This window comes from Rhipicephalus sanguineus, chromosome 4 (genome assembly GCF_013339695.2).
Source record: "Rhipicephalus sanguineus isolate Rsan-2018 chromosome 4, BIME_Rsan_1.4, whole genome shotgun sequence".
Lineage (NCBI taxonomy): Eukaryota > Metazoa > Arthropoda > Arachnida > Ixodida > Ixodidae > Rhipicephalus > Rhipicephalus sanguineus.
Window position 1 is genome coordinate 194005963 of NC_051179.1, and position 18496 is coordinate 194024458.

The 18496-nt window shown below is 46.7% G+C and overlaps 1 protein-coding gene across 1 annotated transcript in view; it reads right to left on the minus strand.

Annotated features, from left to right (window-relative positions):
- LOC119390992 (proline dehydrogenase 1, mitochondrial) overlaps positions 1–17650 on the minus strand; it is a 424578-nt gene extending 406928 nt beyond the window's left edge. Inside the window, exon 1 of the mRNA XM_037658697.2 lies at positions 17176–17650. Coding sequence (XP_037514625.1) covers positions 17176–17505 — 330 coding nt within the window. The 5' untranslated portion in view covers positions 17506–17650. The remainder of the gene's footprint in view (positions 1–17175) is intronic.
- Positions 17651–18496: the final 846 nt, after the last annotated feature.

Below are 18496 nucleotides of genomic sequence, written 5' to 3' on the forward strand. Positions count from 1 at the left end.
GACGATTAATCGATTAACGGTGCTCCTTTAATCGATTAATCGTTCATCGATTTTACCATCCCTGGGTGCAAAAACCCGAACACACCTTGAAGCTCGGGTGGGCAATGTCATCTTCGGAGATGCCAAGTGTACACTCGAGCCTTACACGCACACAAAGCCACAACGGGTGCCCACACGGAAAGACTCACTGAGCTTCTGTGAAACAATGTGCGTCCGAGTCTTCAGGTCGCCAAGAAGTGCAGACCTGCTGACGGAAAACCCCTTGTGCTAGGAAATGTGCCCTTGGATAACCGTGAGGAAAAAATGCTGGGTCTCGGCCCAAAATTCTGTCTAGACACCCCTTTGAAGACTGGAACGATTAGCCTTGACGCGGAATGTTGCATGTTTTGTTACTGAGGAACGAAGGGATCACTTTGTTTCAGAGTGCATTGATGTCGTTGCTAAGCCCAGAGGGGTGAGCGGGAGGGCGGGCTCCTTAAGCTCAACATCCTCGGCTTTGGATGCAAAGGGAGCACGGTTACTTGTGTCAGACAAGGAAGGCCACTTCGTGGTCCTGGAAGAGTCCGCGTTCGCTGAGAAAGCGTGGGCAGCAGTAGCAAAGAACTTCAAAGAGGCTGAGGTGACAGCAAAGAAGGCCAAAAAACGAGCACTTGACCTGTGCAGAGAGCTCAATTAGGAAAGTTTGGGTGCAGCTATAAAACGGTCTACGCAGCTGACGTTGACGTTATTTTTCGCAGCTAAAACGCACAAACCAGGAATCCCATTTCGCTCTATCATTTCTGAGCGTGGCACATGGCAACTGGCAGTTTCAGGCTTTTTGCAGAAACACTTAGCTTCTTTGTCCTTCCGTGATCCGTTTCTTTTTTTTTTTTTCTATGCAACTCCGAGGAGGTCGTTCAATTTTTGTCTACCGTTGAGTGCACCGCGTGTACCGCTATCAGCATTGACGTAGAGGATCTTTTCGACTCCCTTCCACATGACTTATTGATGCAACGCGTCAAGGAATGCATTGTGGATGATAACAATGAAGTGGAATTCAGGAATACCTGTGGAACCACGGTAGAGGCTTTTTTGGAATTATTAAGCTTCTACCGAAGTAACATTGTGGTGGGTTTTAAGGATAAGGACTTCGTGCAAAGGACGGGTGTGTGCATAGGGTCACGAGTTGCCCTCGTGCTTAGTAACATATTTTTGAGCAAGGTTGACAGGGACTTGCAGGTTGACTTGCAGGGCATAACCATAAAAGTTTTTCGGTATGTCGACGATTTTTGGGTTTTGACAAGAAGTGCACATATCGAATCGTATGCGGATGTGGTACTCCGGGCTTTTAATGACAAGGGCGGTGGATTGAACTTGACCTGTGAGGTGCCTGTTGACAACACCTTACAATTCCTCGACCTATCACTGCATTTCTCTTCACAGCGCGTCTGCTGGATGTACGCACCCCGGTCTACAAAACCGCTCTTGAGCTACCATTCCTTCCACTCTAAGCTGGTGAAGGAGGTGTGTTGTTGTTCTGGTTTTTGCATTTTGCCTTGCCCACGATGTGCATGTGCAGGATTTAGTCGAGCGTCAAATTTAGATATATTTTCTGTTCAAGCAATAAAGCTTTCAGTTGTGAGTAAGCGCTTGTGGTGTTCACTTTCTTGCCTTCATCTTTTTTTGCGCTACTATTGCACCACTATGAATCAGTACCAACTAGCTCGCCTTTCCGTTTTGCATCGAATTCCGGCCGCATTTCGATGGAGGCGACGTACTAGAGTCCCGTGTGCTTGTTAAAGAACACCAAATGATCGAACATTTCCGGAGCCCTCCGGCGTTCCTCGTAATCATATCGTTGTTTTGGGACGTTAAGCACGAACAATTGTTAAGCAGATCACTGTGTGCGTGAAGTAAGTGTGGCGCGATCGTTGTGGCACGTTGTGTGAGAGCACGCTGAACAATGCGAGATCGAGTGTCTTCGTACACTGCGTAACGTATATAGTTCGATGAGAATTGCACTACATCATGCACTGTGTGGACTACCGGAAGCAGGAAATATCTCTCTGGACAGAACAAAATAGGGCGGTCAACCATGACATGGTGGGCAGATATATGTGACGAATAAACGAAAGTAATCAAACCAGTTGTGGCATAAAAACATAAGAAACGCAGCAGCCAATATGTGAACACTGTTTTCCTTCGATATCAATCCAACTATTCAAATAGGCATTATATGCACGACCTTTGGCAATTAGACGCATATTGTACAGGCTTGTTGAAACAAGGGAGGCTTTTGACGAGCCAGCTTTCGAGCGTGTTTCTTTTTGTGTGCATGCTGCGGAATGAAGCCGCCAGCGGCCCTATAGTCGCACATGGCTACACTATACGGCGACCACATTGCTGGACGCAAGTTCACGATGCTGCCCAGATCTTTCTAACGGACACCGTAGTCATTACGCGTGCGACATGGTGTGTATGAAGAAAATACCAACGACGACCAAAAGCGACATCCGTCGTTATGAAGCACGCCTGACGGCTGCGGCGCAATATGTGCGGAAACTCTGCGACAATTACAACTCGTCAAAAGTGGCAGAACTAACAGATAGAGACAAAAAGAAGGTTCGCGTAAATGTCAATTTGTTCCTCAGATAGAGGAACTGAAATTTAAGTTCCTCAAAAAGAAGAACTCAAATGTCCTATCAAACGGATGTATCGCACATACAGCTGGGCGTTGTAATGCTGCCGACACATCGCGGAAGCGCGCGGTCTGTATGGCGGTTAAATGAAGGCACACGATCGCAAACCTTATTCGAAGGAGAGATGCCATCCTCAGAAGCGCCTGCAAATGCCTGTAACTGGCATTAGAGGGCATTAACTGCCTATAAGTTTAAGTAACTTCATCTCTTCAAGGACGCTACTGGTGTCGCGGATGGCAAGTCCTCGGATGCGGCCGTCAAAACAACTACGACTGGCAATGCAGTCCAAGCCAAACAAATAGGGAGACCATAGCATTAATGTTTCTCTCCAAAGGGGCAAACGGAGCTCGATGGGTGGCAGGCCGCTGAAAATAGCGCCACCTTTCGCAACCTGAGAGCTTTCCTGCGAGATGTGCCAGAATGTTTCAAGGTGTCGTCGTATGCAGCGCGAAGGAACACCGCTTCATTCTGGAACGCGACCAGAAAACCGTAAAGAAGTCCTCTCCCATCAGCTCAGACTGCTTCTGCTGCTGCAGAAATTATGTGCCTTTTTCCTTTTCTTCTGAACCACCACAACAACAAGACCAAAACACTCCTCTCCAAACGCAATAAATATCGCCCGCGTGCAATTCTTCTCGCACTCGTCTTCAATATGGCGGGTGTCCGGTGAGCAGAGGTCGGCAAACTCACTCATGAGCAGACTCACTCAGACTCACTCACTCAGATCGGGCCGTGAGTCTGAGTCCGAGTGAGTCCGGCTGAGGAAAAATTTAGTGAGTTTGAGTCCGAGTGAGTCCGGTTGAGGAAAATTTTGGTGAGCCTGAGTCCGAGTGAGTCCGGTTGACGAAAACTTTGGTGAGTCCGAGTGAGCCCTAAGCGCAAAATAAATTTCTTGAGTGAGCTCCACCTTCCATTGCCGACCTATTGTCCTACCTAATCATCTTCAGCATTACTATCAGTCTTATATCGGCTTACATTTAGACTCAAGTCTATTCACATATATGTCAATGCACGAGCGTTCATGCGCCGCCTGATCAGCGGCGTGAGTTCAGTGGGGGAGGGGGATTCCATGACCTCCTCCCGCAAACTCTTTCACGGGGAGTTCTTGATAAAATATCTCGTGTGAGTCGTGTATTTAATAAAAGTGTTCTTACTGGATTGAAACCACTGATGACGTGTATTTGAAGGTACAAGATCAAAAGGCGTATCGTCGAGCACCGATTGTGGGAGAAATTGGTGTTAAAAAGGGTTGACACCATGATCGAGAAGGCTAATTTTATGCCAACGGACTCATGAGTCGACTCACTCAGACTCAGATCGAGCCGTGAGTCTGAGTGAGTCCGGCTGAGTAATATTTTGGTGAGTCTCAGTCAGAGTGAGTCCGGTTAAGAAACATTTTGGTGAGCCTGAGTCCGACTGAGTCCGGTTGAGGAAAATTTTGGTGAGCCTGAGTGCGAGTGAGCCCTAAGCGGAAAATACATTATTTGAGTGAGCCTGAGTGAGCTCCACTTTTTTTGCCGACCTATGCCGATGAGTAGCTGGTGGCGTCACACGCGAGTGATGTCGATGCACATGTCTACCGGCAAAACATAAATAACAATGGTAAGAATGTTCGGACAGACGGCTTTGAGCTCTGGGCGCCTGTTTCATTATTAAATTTATAGGGAATCTTTGGAAGCGACTCCTAAAAACATTGTCCGTTACTATGGGTAAAACAAGGACGACGCTAAGTGTGCGAGCTTGATAAGACATATCAATCGCCACTGAGACCAAAGCCGCTCACCCAGACTCGAGCTTGCAGTAAAAAACTTGATGTCACTCTCTCTTTTATTTCGGCAGCATGGTAACGAGCTCGTGTCACTCGCACCAACCAACAAAATCTGATCAAGAACGGAACAGTTTATATTGCGAGCCCTCTAAAGGGACCGACAACTGCCCAGAATATGAAATGAGTTGACTCCACTGATGTAAAGATTGTCCGTTGCACTGACTCAAACCAACCCTGTTTTTTTCATGAGAGATGGATTTATATTTTTATTTCCCAATTGAAAGTCGCGAAAAATGACCTGTGGCACCTCTGGCGGCAAAGAGATGAATGATCCGATGAAGACGGCCACGAGACCGTTGACTGCTGTACATGGTCGACGATTTTTTTGTTAGCATTGAAATATTGTTCGTTTCTTTATATTAAAAGGTATTACTCCATAATAATGTACATATAGGCCTGCGTTAGTAGTATGCATTAAAGTGGCGCTGCCTTTGCGTGACAATGATCCCATGCTCACCAGCCCGTCTTGAGCAACTTTTCAGCGTGCTCATGCAACTGTGCATGCAGTTTCCAAGTCGCTAAGATTTTAGAGCGACATAGTTTCGCTAGCTACACTTCGTCTCAGAATTGACGCGCGCTGCTACTCGGTGCGGCAGTGCATATGCACAGTTACGTTTTCGATTACTTGGCTTGGCTCGTGTATCGAGAGAGTAACGACGCCGGGACAAGCCATCCATGACACAGGCGCAGGCAACCTTGGGCGCAGGCGCACACAACGCTGTACAAATACCGGGAAGGTGTATAAAGCCACACATCTCATTGTGACAGCTTGCTATTTTCAAAAATGGTTGGAAAGCTTAACATAAAGGTGGTTAAGCTTTCCATAAAGGTGGTTAAGCAGGGTTACAGTAACTCCTGCGAAAGCAGAACAACGACAGCTTTCACAAGGGCTAGCGGCATCGCTATCAATTCTCAGCGTTGCTGCAGCAAGCCTCCATGCGTGTTTGGAGCCTTTCAGATCGAAAAATTCTGCTTATAAAATAACTACGTGCTTTTTGGATAAACCACTGCAGCTACAAACGCTACGAAGGGTGAGCTTCCTGTCGCGCCGTAAAAAACTGGGTCGAGAAAAATCGGTTGTCGGTCCCTTTAAAGGGACCGACAACTGATTTTTCTCGACCCATTTTTTTACGGCGCGACAAAAAGTTCGTCCTTCGCAGTGTTTGCAGCTGCGGTAGTTAATCCCAAAAGTACGTAGGTATTTTACAAGTAGTATTTTTTGATCTGAAAGGCTCTAAACACAGACGCACCCTTCCTCCAGCAACGCTGAGAATTAATAGCGATGCCGCCAGCGCTTCTCGCGATTTGTGAAAGCAATCGTTCTGATTTCGCAGGAGTTCCTGTAACTATGCTTAACCACCTTTATTTATAGCTTTCCAACCATTTTTGAAAATAGCAAGCTGTTACAATGAGATGATGTGGCATTATACACCTTCCCTGTATTTGTACTGCGTTGTGTGCGCATGCGTCCAAGGTTGCCTGCGCCTGTGTCATGGGTGGCTTGTCCCGGCGTCGTTACTCTCTCGATGCACGAGCCAAGCCAAGTCATCGAAAACGTCACTACGCATATGCGCGGCCGCGCCGAGTAGCAGCGCGCGTCATCTCTGAAACGAAGTGTAGGTAGCAAAACTATGTCGCTCCAAAATCTTAGCGACGTGGAAAGTGCGTGCACGGTTGCATTGAACACTGAAAAGTTGCTCAAGATGCGCTGACGAGCATGGGATCATTACATCACGCGAAGGCAGCGCCACTTTACTGCATACTACTAACGCAGGGCTATATGTGCATTTTTATGGAGTAATAATGCCTTTTAATATAAAGAAACGAATAATATTTCAATACTAACAAAAAAATCGTCGACCGCAGACCGCGTAAGGCAATCAACGGTCACGTAGCCGGTTTCATCGGATCGTTCATGTTTTTGCCGCCAGAGGCACCACAGGTCATTTTTCGCGACTTTCAATTAAGAAATAAAAATATAAATCCACCTCTCACGAGAAAAACAGGGTTGGTTTGAGTCAATGCGACGGACAATCTTTCCATCAGTGGAGTCATTTCATGTTCTGGGCAGTTGTCGGTCCCTTTAACGGTACACTGACACAAAAATTTTGCACCTTGTCTTTTTTTGTTGCAATAGATAGCTTATGATCCACTTATCACGGCTGCAAACCTCGTTTGCGCGAGTGCGCGACGGTTATTTATTTAGAGACGTTTTTAGAGCGCCCAGTCGCAGTTTCGGTTTCAAAGAGCACCGAGCTAGGCAGCATCCTCCGGAGGACGGGAAAACACTGCTGGCCACGTGAACACGCAAAATTGTGACGTAGGCGGCGCGCGAGCGTGGGTGCGGTGGGCGCCGAACCAGGTCAAGTGGCGCCAGCTATGGAGGATTAGAAACAACTAACACACGCGTAATCTATGTCCTCCGAGCATTCGGAAGCGCCCATCTCGACTCGCTAAGCTTACAGCATCGATTATTTGACTATAGCTCTCAAAAACGGCGCCGAATCGGGACAAATACATTGCTGTCGAAGCTTAAGGACATGAATCTAAAGCAAATGGAAGCATCAGTTCGGAACTTACACGTTACAGAGCGCACGGCGGCCACTTGATAGATTCGAAGTGGACGACAACCGCTTTTGACAGTGCTGCCATGTTTTTCGGAGGCGCGAATGCCTCGCCGGCGAAGCTTGCCGTGCAAGTTGGACAGCTCTCGCGCGTGCGGCGACGGCCGACGTTCTGCGGCATCGCGCCGTTGCGGCAGGCTTGCCGCTAGCGTGAGCGGGCCATAACATCTGCCAATGGGCACGACGAGCGAACAGCGGAAGAGAACACAACTAGCACACGCAAAGGAGCGTTTCAGAATACGGGCCTCTCACATTTTGAAAGCACTCCGGCAGTATTCCGAATAAATCTGAAGCACTCGTCAAAGTGGCCACACATGAATATGCCAACTAAGAGCTGTCGCGGTAGGCCGTCACACCCCATGGGACATCGAGCGAACACTTTTCGTTCGCCGATCACACGCGACCTTGGAAGAGCCGGATCATCGGCGAGCGTGCAATGCTGTCAATTTTCCCCGTCGCGCAGTCGTCGTGCCGATCGGTTTGTTTATGCGCTGCAGTGTACGCATTGGGGAATGTCGCCCACGCGAGACGGGCCCATCGACTGTGAAGGAAAACCAGGTGAGTGCTTCATTAAAATGCACGAACGAAAGGAGTTCAACAGCCCCGTGAAAGATCGCCGTGACGTAACATATTTTGAGGGATTACGTAGCGCTTCACCACTGACTACCAAAACACGCAGCTGGGCTGCCGTTCATTCATTCATGGAGTCTGCCATGAACTCCAGGATTTCTGTTGAGCCACATCGGCCAAAACGGAAAAAATACGTGTCGACACAGGTGGCGTCGCAAAGACGCACCGGCGTAGAGTGGGACTCCGTTTCCTCTCTTCATAGTCAATTATTGCGAACTCAACTAAAACTGAACTTCGCACAGAAACACGATAGTGCGAACAAGTGTGTATTTACAGCCCAACTACGGCGATATTTTTCAAGACGGCGACGTAATGGCAATTCCCAAAACACTTCGATCACGCGTGTGATACGAATGCTCAGCAAGTACAAAAAATAAAGCGCGAAAACGAAAGTGAAATGCAATCGAGCAGACCTCTACTCGCTCGCAAGACCGCGCAAAGCACGTAGCCAGAAATTCTCACTGAAGGCATTTATGCACGTTCGCGTGTTTACTTGTATGTGTGCGTGCGCATATTGTCACGTGGCCGTCACTGTGATGAAGACGGCATATTAAAGACTCTTCATTTGGGCGAACTTGTGCACAGGAAACGAAAAGTGAAAGTACAAGCAATTCACGCTGTACGCTGATAGCGGCGATCGCAGCGTCGGTAACTTGATCAGCGGTAAGGCGCGTCGGCATTTATACATGCATCACCGAAGGTTGCAGCCTCATCGTCGGCGGTCGCGTTATAGAATAAACTGTACTGTTCGCGTTGCGCGCTCAAGCTTATCACAACAATCTAAAATAATCGGTAATGTTCGATATCTCGGCGCGGCGCACGCAAGGCAGTGGTTGCACGTGTAACGGGTCGGTGACATGAAAATGTAAAAAGAAGTGCGTGTGGCAATATGGTATATATTGCCACTCAATGGCACAGATCGAAAAGAGCAAAGGCAGAAGAGAGCTAGCGGATCACCGTGCGTTGGGAGCTGTAAAATAACGAGAGCTGTGATGTCAAACGGCCGTCCAATCCATTCGACCCGCCGCCACAGTTGTTGAGAACATACTCTTTCAAGCTGAACACAGAAGGTGGTGCTAACCGCTTATTTCCCGAAAAAGCACCGGTGGCAGCTGGGCTCGAGCTCGAGCGCCATGTTCCCAGCACGGGACCAAAAATCTGGTCCCCTGCTGAGAACTTGGCGAGCGAACTCAGGCAAAACGACGTCACCGAAAGTGTGTTCTCAGCATGGGACCGAAACTGGCTGTCCCCCCAGGAGTTCCGCTCCTTGTGACGTATACGTCTGGCAAGTTTCTCGTCTGGCTAATGAAACCAAAGCTAAAAGGTGTGTTTCTGAAGGACTGGATGCATTTACTCAGTACAGTTAAGAAAACTGTCCTTTAGCGGTCGCACCTTTTTGAAGCAGACAAGGAAGGCGGTTTTGCTGTAATTCCCGAAACCTTACTCAAAGTGAACGGAGCGCAAGCTCCGCGTTTCCGCGTAAAGACGATGATGTATCGTTGGCTATAGGTAAGGTCCGAAGCACAAAGAACGTGCAAAAGGTTGAATCTTAACAGGCTTACGCAGAGCGTCGGGAAGTGCACTTCTGACGCTCTAGAGGGGTTCTTCAACACATAAGACTGGCCATCTTTTACGGTGACTGTCTCTGGAAGCAATACTTGGCGAAAATTCGTCTTCTTAAAGGACAAGCTCTCGTTGCTCGCTCCGCGGTCCTGGCAGTTCCCGGTCACGAACGGCGCGCGCGTTATCACATAGCATTCTTGACAGGAAAGTGACGAGAGCCGGGCTTTCAAGAAAGGAAACGGGAGCAAGCCAGATGATGGTTACTGTTGTGTAGCAGAAATACTCCCCAAATACTCGATTTTTTATTAGAGAGTAGAGTTTCTTTAGCTTCGCCACCCAAGGGAATTTTCTGCCTTTTCCATAGGCTTATAAGAACTGCACTACTCCATTCCCCAAGATGAGTTGTTTTTGTGCGTGGAAGTGTGTACAGTGGTCAACAAACATGTCTAGAACACGACGGAGCATCGCGCTCGGAACAGCACGAGCGACATCTGCAGTTCGAAAAGGGCCACATCTGAGCATGCGCGGCGCCACTGAGGCCAGGCACTTTTCTCTCCTTGCAGTATCGCTGCGGCCGCGACACGGTTGTTGCGTCAGCGGTGATAGAGTGTACTAGAAAAGGGGAGTGCTCGGAAGGAGCTTCGAAAAGCGAAGCCCAAACAGGGTCATTCCGCTTGTGGCGCTGCGATCGGTAGTCTGCAATGTGTCGTCGTTTACGAGTTGCGCGCAGCTAGCGCGGCTCCGCCGAAGTGGCGCAGGGGTAGAATGCCCGCTTCCCACTAAAAAGGCCCGGGTTCGAATCGCAGCTGTAGATGGTGGGTTTTTATTCTTAGTGTCACCTTTTATAGCTCCATTGGTTTTCCTTTGTATCTTGAAACTAGCTCCAGTTGCTACGTGTTGCTTCAAAATGTAACGCAAGATGTGAAGTAAAATAGAAGAAATTTGACAGTGAGCGTAGTTATTTGCAGTGCCACCGCCCAGGATTCAACAAAAATGTAAAGTATGGCCTCCGAGATTTTTGCGGATACGAGACTCAAAACGAGATTTCACGTTTTACGTTACTTTTTGTAGCAATACGTAACAGAAGCTAGTTTTAAAAAACAAAGGAAAACCAATACCGCTATAAAAGGCGACACTAAGAAAAATCCGGCAGATCCCACGCACTGTGGGAATCGATGTAATGCGAAGCAGCCAGCAAAGAGCTGAGTACATCGCCTTGTTTGACTTTGAGCCAAATGAAATTATTCATGCCATGGCATCTAGTTCACCATATATCGCATGTTTGCCATGCACGCATGCATCCACAATCTGATATATGCCATGCTAATGGAACGTTTATTCTGGTAGTTACAAGGCATGACCTCTCGTTCATGTTCATCACGCACTCGTGTCACGCCATACCAGTTTTGGTATATATCTAGTTAACAAAACGGCCGGAAGCGCACCATGACAGTGTCATGTAAATCATACCGTACATGACATGCATAACATGATTCGCATGTTAGGACCTGTCATTTATGTTCGTCATACAGTTACATCGCGCAATACCAATTTTGGTGTACATCAAACGAGCGAAATGGCCGCGAGTGCACCATGAGTATGGCATGTAAATCATGCCATACATGACATGCATATCATGGTTTTCATATTACCACCTGTCACTTATATTCGTCATACAGTCGCGTCGCGTAATACAAATTTTGGTGCATATCAATCTAGCGAAACGGCAGCGATCGGACAATGAGTGTGGCATGTAAATCATGCTGTAAATGATATGCATATCATGATTTTCAAGATCCTACCTGGCATTTATGTTTGTCATACAGTCGCGTCGCGCAATACCAATTTTGGTGGTATATCAAGCTAGCGAAACGGCCGCGAATGCACCATGAGCAAATCATGTCGTACATGAGTTGCATGTCATTATTTTCATGTTACCACCTCTCGTTTACGTTCGTCATGCAGTCGCGTCGCGCAACACGAATTTTGGTGTATATCAAGCTAGCGAAACGGCCGCGAACGCACCATGAGTGTGGCATGTAAATCATGACATATACGACATGCATGTCATGGTTTTCATGTTACCAACTGTTATTCATGTTCTTCAGACACTAACATCGCGCAATACCAATTTTGGTGCATATCAATCTAGCGAAATAGCCGCGAGCGCACCATGAGCAATTCCTGTCGTACATGACTTTCATGTCATGGTTTTCCTGTTACCGCTTCTCATTGACGTTCGTCATACAGTCGCGTCGCACAATACCAATTTTGGTGTATATCAAGCAAGCGAAACGGCCCGCGAATCTACCGTGAGTCTGGCATGTAAATCATGACATGCATGTCATGGTTTTCATGTTACCACCTGTTATCCATGAAAAAATCCGTAAACAGGGGGTGGGTGCTCGAGCCGACGTTTCGACAAGTGGACTTGTCTTCTTCAAGGCTGGAACTGATTTCCTTAGCTATCGTGTGTAAATTGTTTACGGATTTTTTCATCGTAAGCTTCCATCTTCTACTCCCTACCGTTTTTTTGAATCACCTGTTATCCATGTTCTTCATACAGTCACATCGCGCAATACCAATTTTGGTGTATATCAATCTAGCGAAACGGCCGCGAGTGCGCCATGAGCGTGGCATGTTAATCATCTCGTTATGACATACATGTCATAATTTTCATGTTACCACGTGTCAGTTATGTTCGTCATACAGAAATGTCTCGTCATACCAGTTTTCGTATATATCCGTTCATTTAAATGGCCGCGAGCGGCCCGAGATCATGTCATGTAAATCATGCTGCACATGGCATGCGTCGTATGATTTGCAAGTTAGGACCTGTCATTATGTTCGTCATGAACTCTTGTCACACCATACCAATTTTGGCATATATGAAATTAGCGGAACGACCGCAAGAGCCCCAAGGCCGTGGAATGTAAATCATGCTGTTCATGACATGCGTGTCATGACTTTCATGTTATGACCTGTCATTTACGTTCATAATATGGTCATGTTATCCCATACCAATTTTGGTATATATCTGATTAACGAAACGGTCAGGAGAGCGACAAAGTCGTTGGCGGCTAGACAGATAGATAGGTAGATAGATACGCTCAAAGTCGCAGAAGTTCGCTAAGAAATGCTTCGCATTTGATAACAACCCACCATCTACAGCTACGATTCGAACCCGGGCATTTTGAGTGGGAAGCGGCCATCCTACCCCTGCATCACATTGGCGGAGCCGCAACACATTCCGATCGCAGCGCCAAAAGCGGATTGACACTGTTTAGGCTTCATTTTCTGTACATTGGTGCTGCTGCCGTTCCGAGCACTCCCCTGTTCTAGTTACACTCTAGCGGTGATAAACAGGGACCAAAAATGCAAGGGAGGCGCGTCGTTCGCGCCGCGCCTGCTCAGATGTGGCTTATTTACGACTGCAGATGTCTCTCGTTCAGTTCCGAGCGCGACGTTCCGTCGTTTTAGACATGACCACTGTAGAGATGATGCTGGTGCTTTTCAATGTGCAACAAGCATAGCTGTTACAAACTTGTGATTTTATTTGAAATCACTGCATTCATCTTGGGAAGGGTGTACCTATCTAAAAAAGCAAGGAATTAGTATAGGATCTTGTATATAGCGCCAATACTTAGCGACATTTTAATGCGACAGCGTTAAAGAGCTCGTTTCTCAGAAATTCTGGTGTCGGTGTCATTGGTTGTGAGCGAAAAATGATCACCTTGTCTGTGAACGAAAAGTCAAGAAAGATGCAAATAAAATAAATAATAATACTCTTATATTCCAGTGAGAATTGAACCAAGGTCGCCTGCGAGGCAAGCAGGTGTTCTACCGCCGAGCCACGATATTGCTTGAAACTGCTTCGGAAAAAAACACATGAATGTCGTGTAGTGGAAGGAGTCTCCTTAACGCATGTAATATTGCGTGGCAGAAGCGTAGAATCGCGCCAGGCGTCAAAACATGTGAATTACGCGATGAGTGGGCGTTTTAAAGGCCAACACATTACAAAGCGCTCAGACATTCAATCATCATCAGCTGCAAAAGCATCAACAATGTAAGCAGCTGCGTAGGTTCGCGTGTCGCCTTACAGACGCGTAGTGGGCCCTTGCAGTAGGCATTCTAGGATAGTTTGAAACGGCCAATGTTACGCGCACAATCGTTCGTTCGTTTTCTTGCGGCACGGTTGAGGCATGCACCGAGAACCGAAGCCAGGCTAGCAATTGAGACGGGGCCCAATTACGCTATCGCGTTCTACTCTTGAAGGCGAAGCTCAAACAGGACCAAGCTTTTTTTCCTGGCTAGCATTGACCGCAAGGTTTCTACAATTATCGCCGATTCTTGTGCTTCAAAAGTGCTCCACTTTATTGACGATTTTATTCCGTGTCTAGATTGTGACCGAGGCTCTTTTGAGGAATCCGCTTTTAATGCATTAGATATTTTCAGATCTCGTGCTAAACCCTTCAAATTAACCTGTGAAATGAAACCTGACTATTCAATTAGGTTTCTGCAACTATGTTTGAAATGTAGTTCCGAGGACATCTGTTGGTGCTTTGAACTGCGTAGCAAGGAACCCATCTTGTCGTTCCACAGTGCCAATTTCAAGTTGATCAAAAAAGAAATCGCAAAGTTGTGCATCTCTAATGCTCTCAAGAAATTGTGCGTGCACTGTAATTGTGACAGCTTTCAAGACCAGGTGACTAGACTGATATGATACGAGCTGGTTACCCATATCACATGCTGGCTTCTGAAGCACAAAAGATTTTGGAAGAAATGAACGTTTGTGAGACCACGAAACGAGGAAGCAACACTAACAATAGGTAAGTACAAGATCCACTGTATCACCACACTTACATAAAGCGTCACATAATTTGAAGCAAGCAGATTGCCTGGCCGGTTAATGTCAAAGTTGCTTTGAGTGCACCAAATAGGCTGTCCAAATTATGTAACCGTGTCAACAAACCTTCAACGAAAGGTCTTGCCTTTAGCAAGCAATACAAGTCGCCATTCATGTCTTGTGTCGGGAACGTTTTCTTCCGCATCCCCTTGTCATACGACAAATACTACGTCGGCCTGACTGGCTGATGCTTGACTGACAGGCTTCTTGAGTCCCACTACGACGTAACCAGAGCCATTAGTGGTAACCCAGCTGTACATTGCAAGCAATGTGGTTGTTACCCTGGATTTTAAATATGCGAGGTGCTAGCAAGGAGCAGAAATCAAATGATGAGAGAAATTATCAAGGCACACAATATTGCAACAGATAAGTGTCTAAGAACAAAACGTATTCTCCTATCTGACAAACAAATTACATGTCTCTCGGCTGAACCACTTTCGCCAAGCACAGGCATCAGCATGTGATGATGACCATCCCATTACCTATTTTTATTTTCTTCTCTGTAGTGTTTCTTGTTTTTTAAATTCTGTTTGTGACTAGGTGCTCTTACGTATGTATTTACATATGTCTTTTGCCAAAATAAATTTCATTTGATAGTGCTTCGTGTGGTGTGTTGTTCGTTCCTCTGCTTCATCTTCATTTTTACCACACTGTTTCCTGATTCAACATGATGCAAAGGTGATGGGATAACTCCTCTGAAAGTTGACATCAAACAATAAGTCCTAAATGTTTTCACTTCATCTTTCACGATTCCGTTTCACCACAACTGCTCAAAGTATGATGTAAATGTGGTTAAATGCTTTCGTAATTCTCGCATGTCTGCTCAAGCTTTGCGACATGAACATGACTAGCCAAGTACAGCTTATATTCAATTTCCAATGAAGAAAAACATGTACCAAAAGTAGATGAAAAAACAATTAGCAGAAGAAGCTGCTGTACTGCTTTTGTCTATTAGTCCTTATTAAAATAAATAATTACATGTGTGACTTTATGGTGCAGGCTACATGTGATAGTCAACATAACCAAGTTTTATGCAAATGCAGGTTTTAGCTTTCATTACAATAAGTTTCACCTATGATGTAGTGCAAGGACCTTGAAAACCATTTACAAGTGGTACCACATACCATGCAATTTTCAACAATAATGAATGCTATCTACAGTTGTGCTCTGTTTTCCGTAACAGAGAGTTACCTTCTTCTTCAAAATATGATTCTCACCATGGTGGTGATGTGTACTGAAGAAATGCAGGAATAGCTCTTGAACTCCAGTCAGGAAGCCCTGCCTACTAGAAAGCTCTACATGTAGTATATGGCGACAGGCTGATTGAACAGTGCAAGTTGTGCCTTTTAAACTGTGTTTTATTAGCCTGTTCCACATAAGGTGCTAAGAGAGTCCATGCTCACAAGAAGGCAGGGCTGATTCCAGAAGTAGCAGATATTTATTAATAATGGAAAGGTAGAGAAATCGATATAAAGAAAAGCATTGACTTCTGTAGCAAACTTTTTCAGAATGAGAATATTGTCAGGAAGTCCTTCATGGTACTTGAAGAGAAGCTCATTTTAGGACATGTTTTTGGGGAGTATAGGAGTCAGTGAATATTTGTTGCTTTGACAACTCTTTTGCATTGTGATAGGATAGGCACACTTACGCAGTTTCAATTCCCAGCACTTGTGAAGAATTTATACAGAGTAGTGAGAACAACAGGGACTAAGAAAAAGACTCATACACAGCACAACCTTGCAAGTGGGTTCAGTGGCAAGTTAGCATTGTGTGTAAGTCTTATTCATCTAAGCCCCTGTTTTGTTGTGCTACTTCGTGTAAAACCAGCGACATGCCCTATCAACCTTGTGAAGAAACGGCTAATTATCCTTGCATTTTTCAACAGCTGAGTAACATTTCTCACAAGCGATGTATCTTTCTTTTCATATTTATAAACATGAAGCTCACTGTTTTGATCAACAAACACAAGTCGCATACTTATTTTAATAATGTGCACGTCTCTACAGAGGTACTGGATGTACAGAAAATAATATGCCATTGTTGCTATTAAAATTTTAGTTTGTGCAAGAATCATACCAGCAGTATACGATATGTCTAGACGGAAGGAAACAGGAGAGAGCGGAAAGGCAGGGCTATGCATATAGAACAAAATGCAGCTGTGTGGCAAGCGCAGGGTCATCCGTTATTCGAGGTTTGACCAAACAGATGCGTTGAAGGATAAGCGTTGAATGACGCTCCTCTTAGGTGCATCCCGTAACAAGCAGCCCAGCAACCTGTTTTATAGTCCCAATGGCCTGAGACCCTTACTCCATGAAAATGAGTTCAGGGTAACCATGCTACTCAGCTCCCTGCTGCTGGCAATACAAACGGACCCTAAGTATATATAGCTGACCAAGTTGTCAATGGAATTCTCGGCATGGTTGCGCCATGGAAGTACTTTTAGAAACGCACCATTGCCCCCACGATTTCTATCCATTTGCAATACTGAAAGTGGGGCAACTCCAAATGCATCCCAAGTATATAGTTACAGCCACAGCACGTGTCTGACATGTTTAACGCTTCTTCGTCGGCGCGTGGTCAAGCGTTGACGCATGTTCCGCGAAATATGTACATGCGAATATGTTTATTTTCCTCACTGATTGGGCGATGAAAGCCATAAATTGTTCAGGAAATGTCTGATGATCGGTGTGATGAAACGTTGCACGTAAAAGCTATGAGGCAAAATGAGGAACTCACACAAGGAGACATCATCTGGAAAAGCAAACTGCCTGTGTTGTAGTTTTGATCGCAGTGTCTTCACGCGCAATGCAAGAAGATTAAACTCCGCACGGCTCATAAAACTGCACAGATAGTAAACTGTGGGCCATGTGATGGCTCCAGAATTAGCTTGAGCTACTTCTTCGACGCCGATCCAAAACGCGACCTCGACTGAATGAATCGACTGACCTCTTGGTGGTTGTTGACGATCCAGTTGCTGGAGCTGAGCTTGAGTACGACGAACGCCCTGATCAGCTCGCCAGTCGTCTTGCTCTTGTAGGCCGCCCTGGCGTCGTTAAAGCTCAAGTCGAGCGGGTCTCGCTGCGGCGGCAACTCGGCGCTGCTGCTCTCGGCTGTCCGATCGAGCGCTGCCGGCGATGCGCTGGACTTGAGCCGCCGTCCGTTCGCCGTGGTGGTGGACGACGATGCGGCGCGGAGCACATGACAAAAGCGCACGAAACCGCATCGTGGCGGCATCGTCCTGCTGTGCAACTCGGAGAACAGTCGGAAGGCAGCCATCAGCACTCAGCGATCGCCACCTGTTCGGTTCAGCGAGAACGCAAGACACGCGACTACTACTCGCCTGGCTCGGCAGCGCGATCCGAGCCGGGCCGTGGCTAAACAGCGACAACAACACGCTACCGAGGACACGGTGTACTCAGGTGTACTGGCACGGCCCTCGATGAAAAACACACGGTGCGGCGTGCGGCCTGCCGCGGGGAGCCGCGCAGAGCCACGAGATCGAGCAGAGTCGCCGCCTGGCGGCTGCTGGCTGAAGCGCTCCTAGTGTGGATTGCTCCCTGCGTCGTCTGCTAGCCACGTCGTGTTTGCATGTGCGCGTACGTCCTGCACGTTCTCAAAGGGTGGTTCGTTCTGTTACGTTAGCGCGAGTTTAACTGATGGTGTACAGAAGCAGATGGGCTTGCTCGGCTGCATGCGCATTGTAATAAGATCAGTGAGTGCGACTTTAGAGAGGGCTGTGTATTGGCGTCGTACCCTTCGTTCGCCAGAATCATTTCAGTGTTGGTGCCGCTTTCTGGTTCCAGCACGTCGTAAAGTGCGCTTGGCATAGTCCCAAACATAAGGAGCATTAAATAGTGTGTGAATGCCGCGTTTTAGCGTCTCGGTGGTAAACAAAAGCGAGGCTGATGCACTTTCGCGTTGTTGTTAGGTGTATAACTGCGGCACTGTACTTCATGATGAGCTTTAGTTGTGCTTAAGATGTCCTTTTATTGCACGATCGTGGTCCCACTACAGCGAAATATTTCTGTCAAGTGAAGTCTGACACTTCGGTACTCAAACTGTCCCCTAATAAAAAAAAGACAATGGTATGACACGGCAGTGATCAAACGGAGTTCCCGCGCGCAATGCTAACTTTGGGCGAAATTTTTGCAGAAACACCCGTGTGCTTAAATTTAGGTACGCTTTGAAGAACCCAGATGTTTAAAATTAATCCCGACGGCGTGCCATTTTTGTCGTATAATATGTCACGCAAAACCTCATCCTTTTT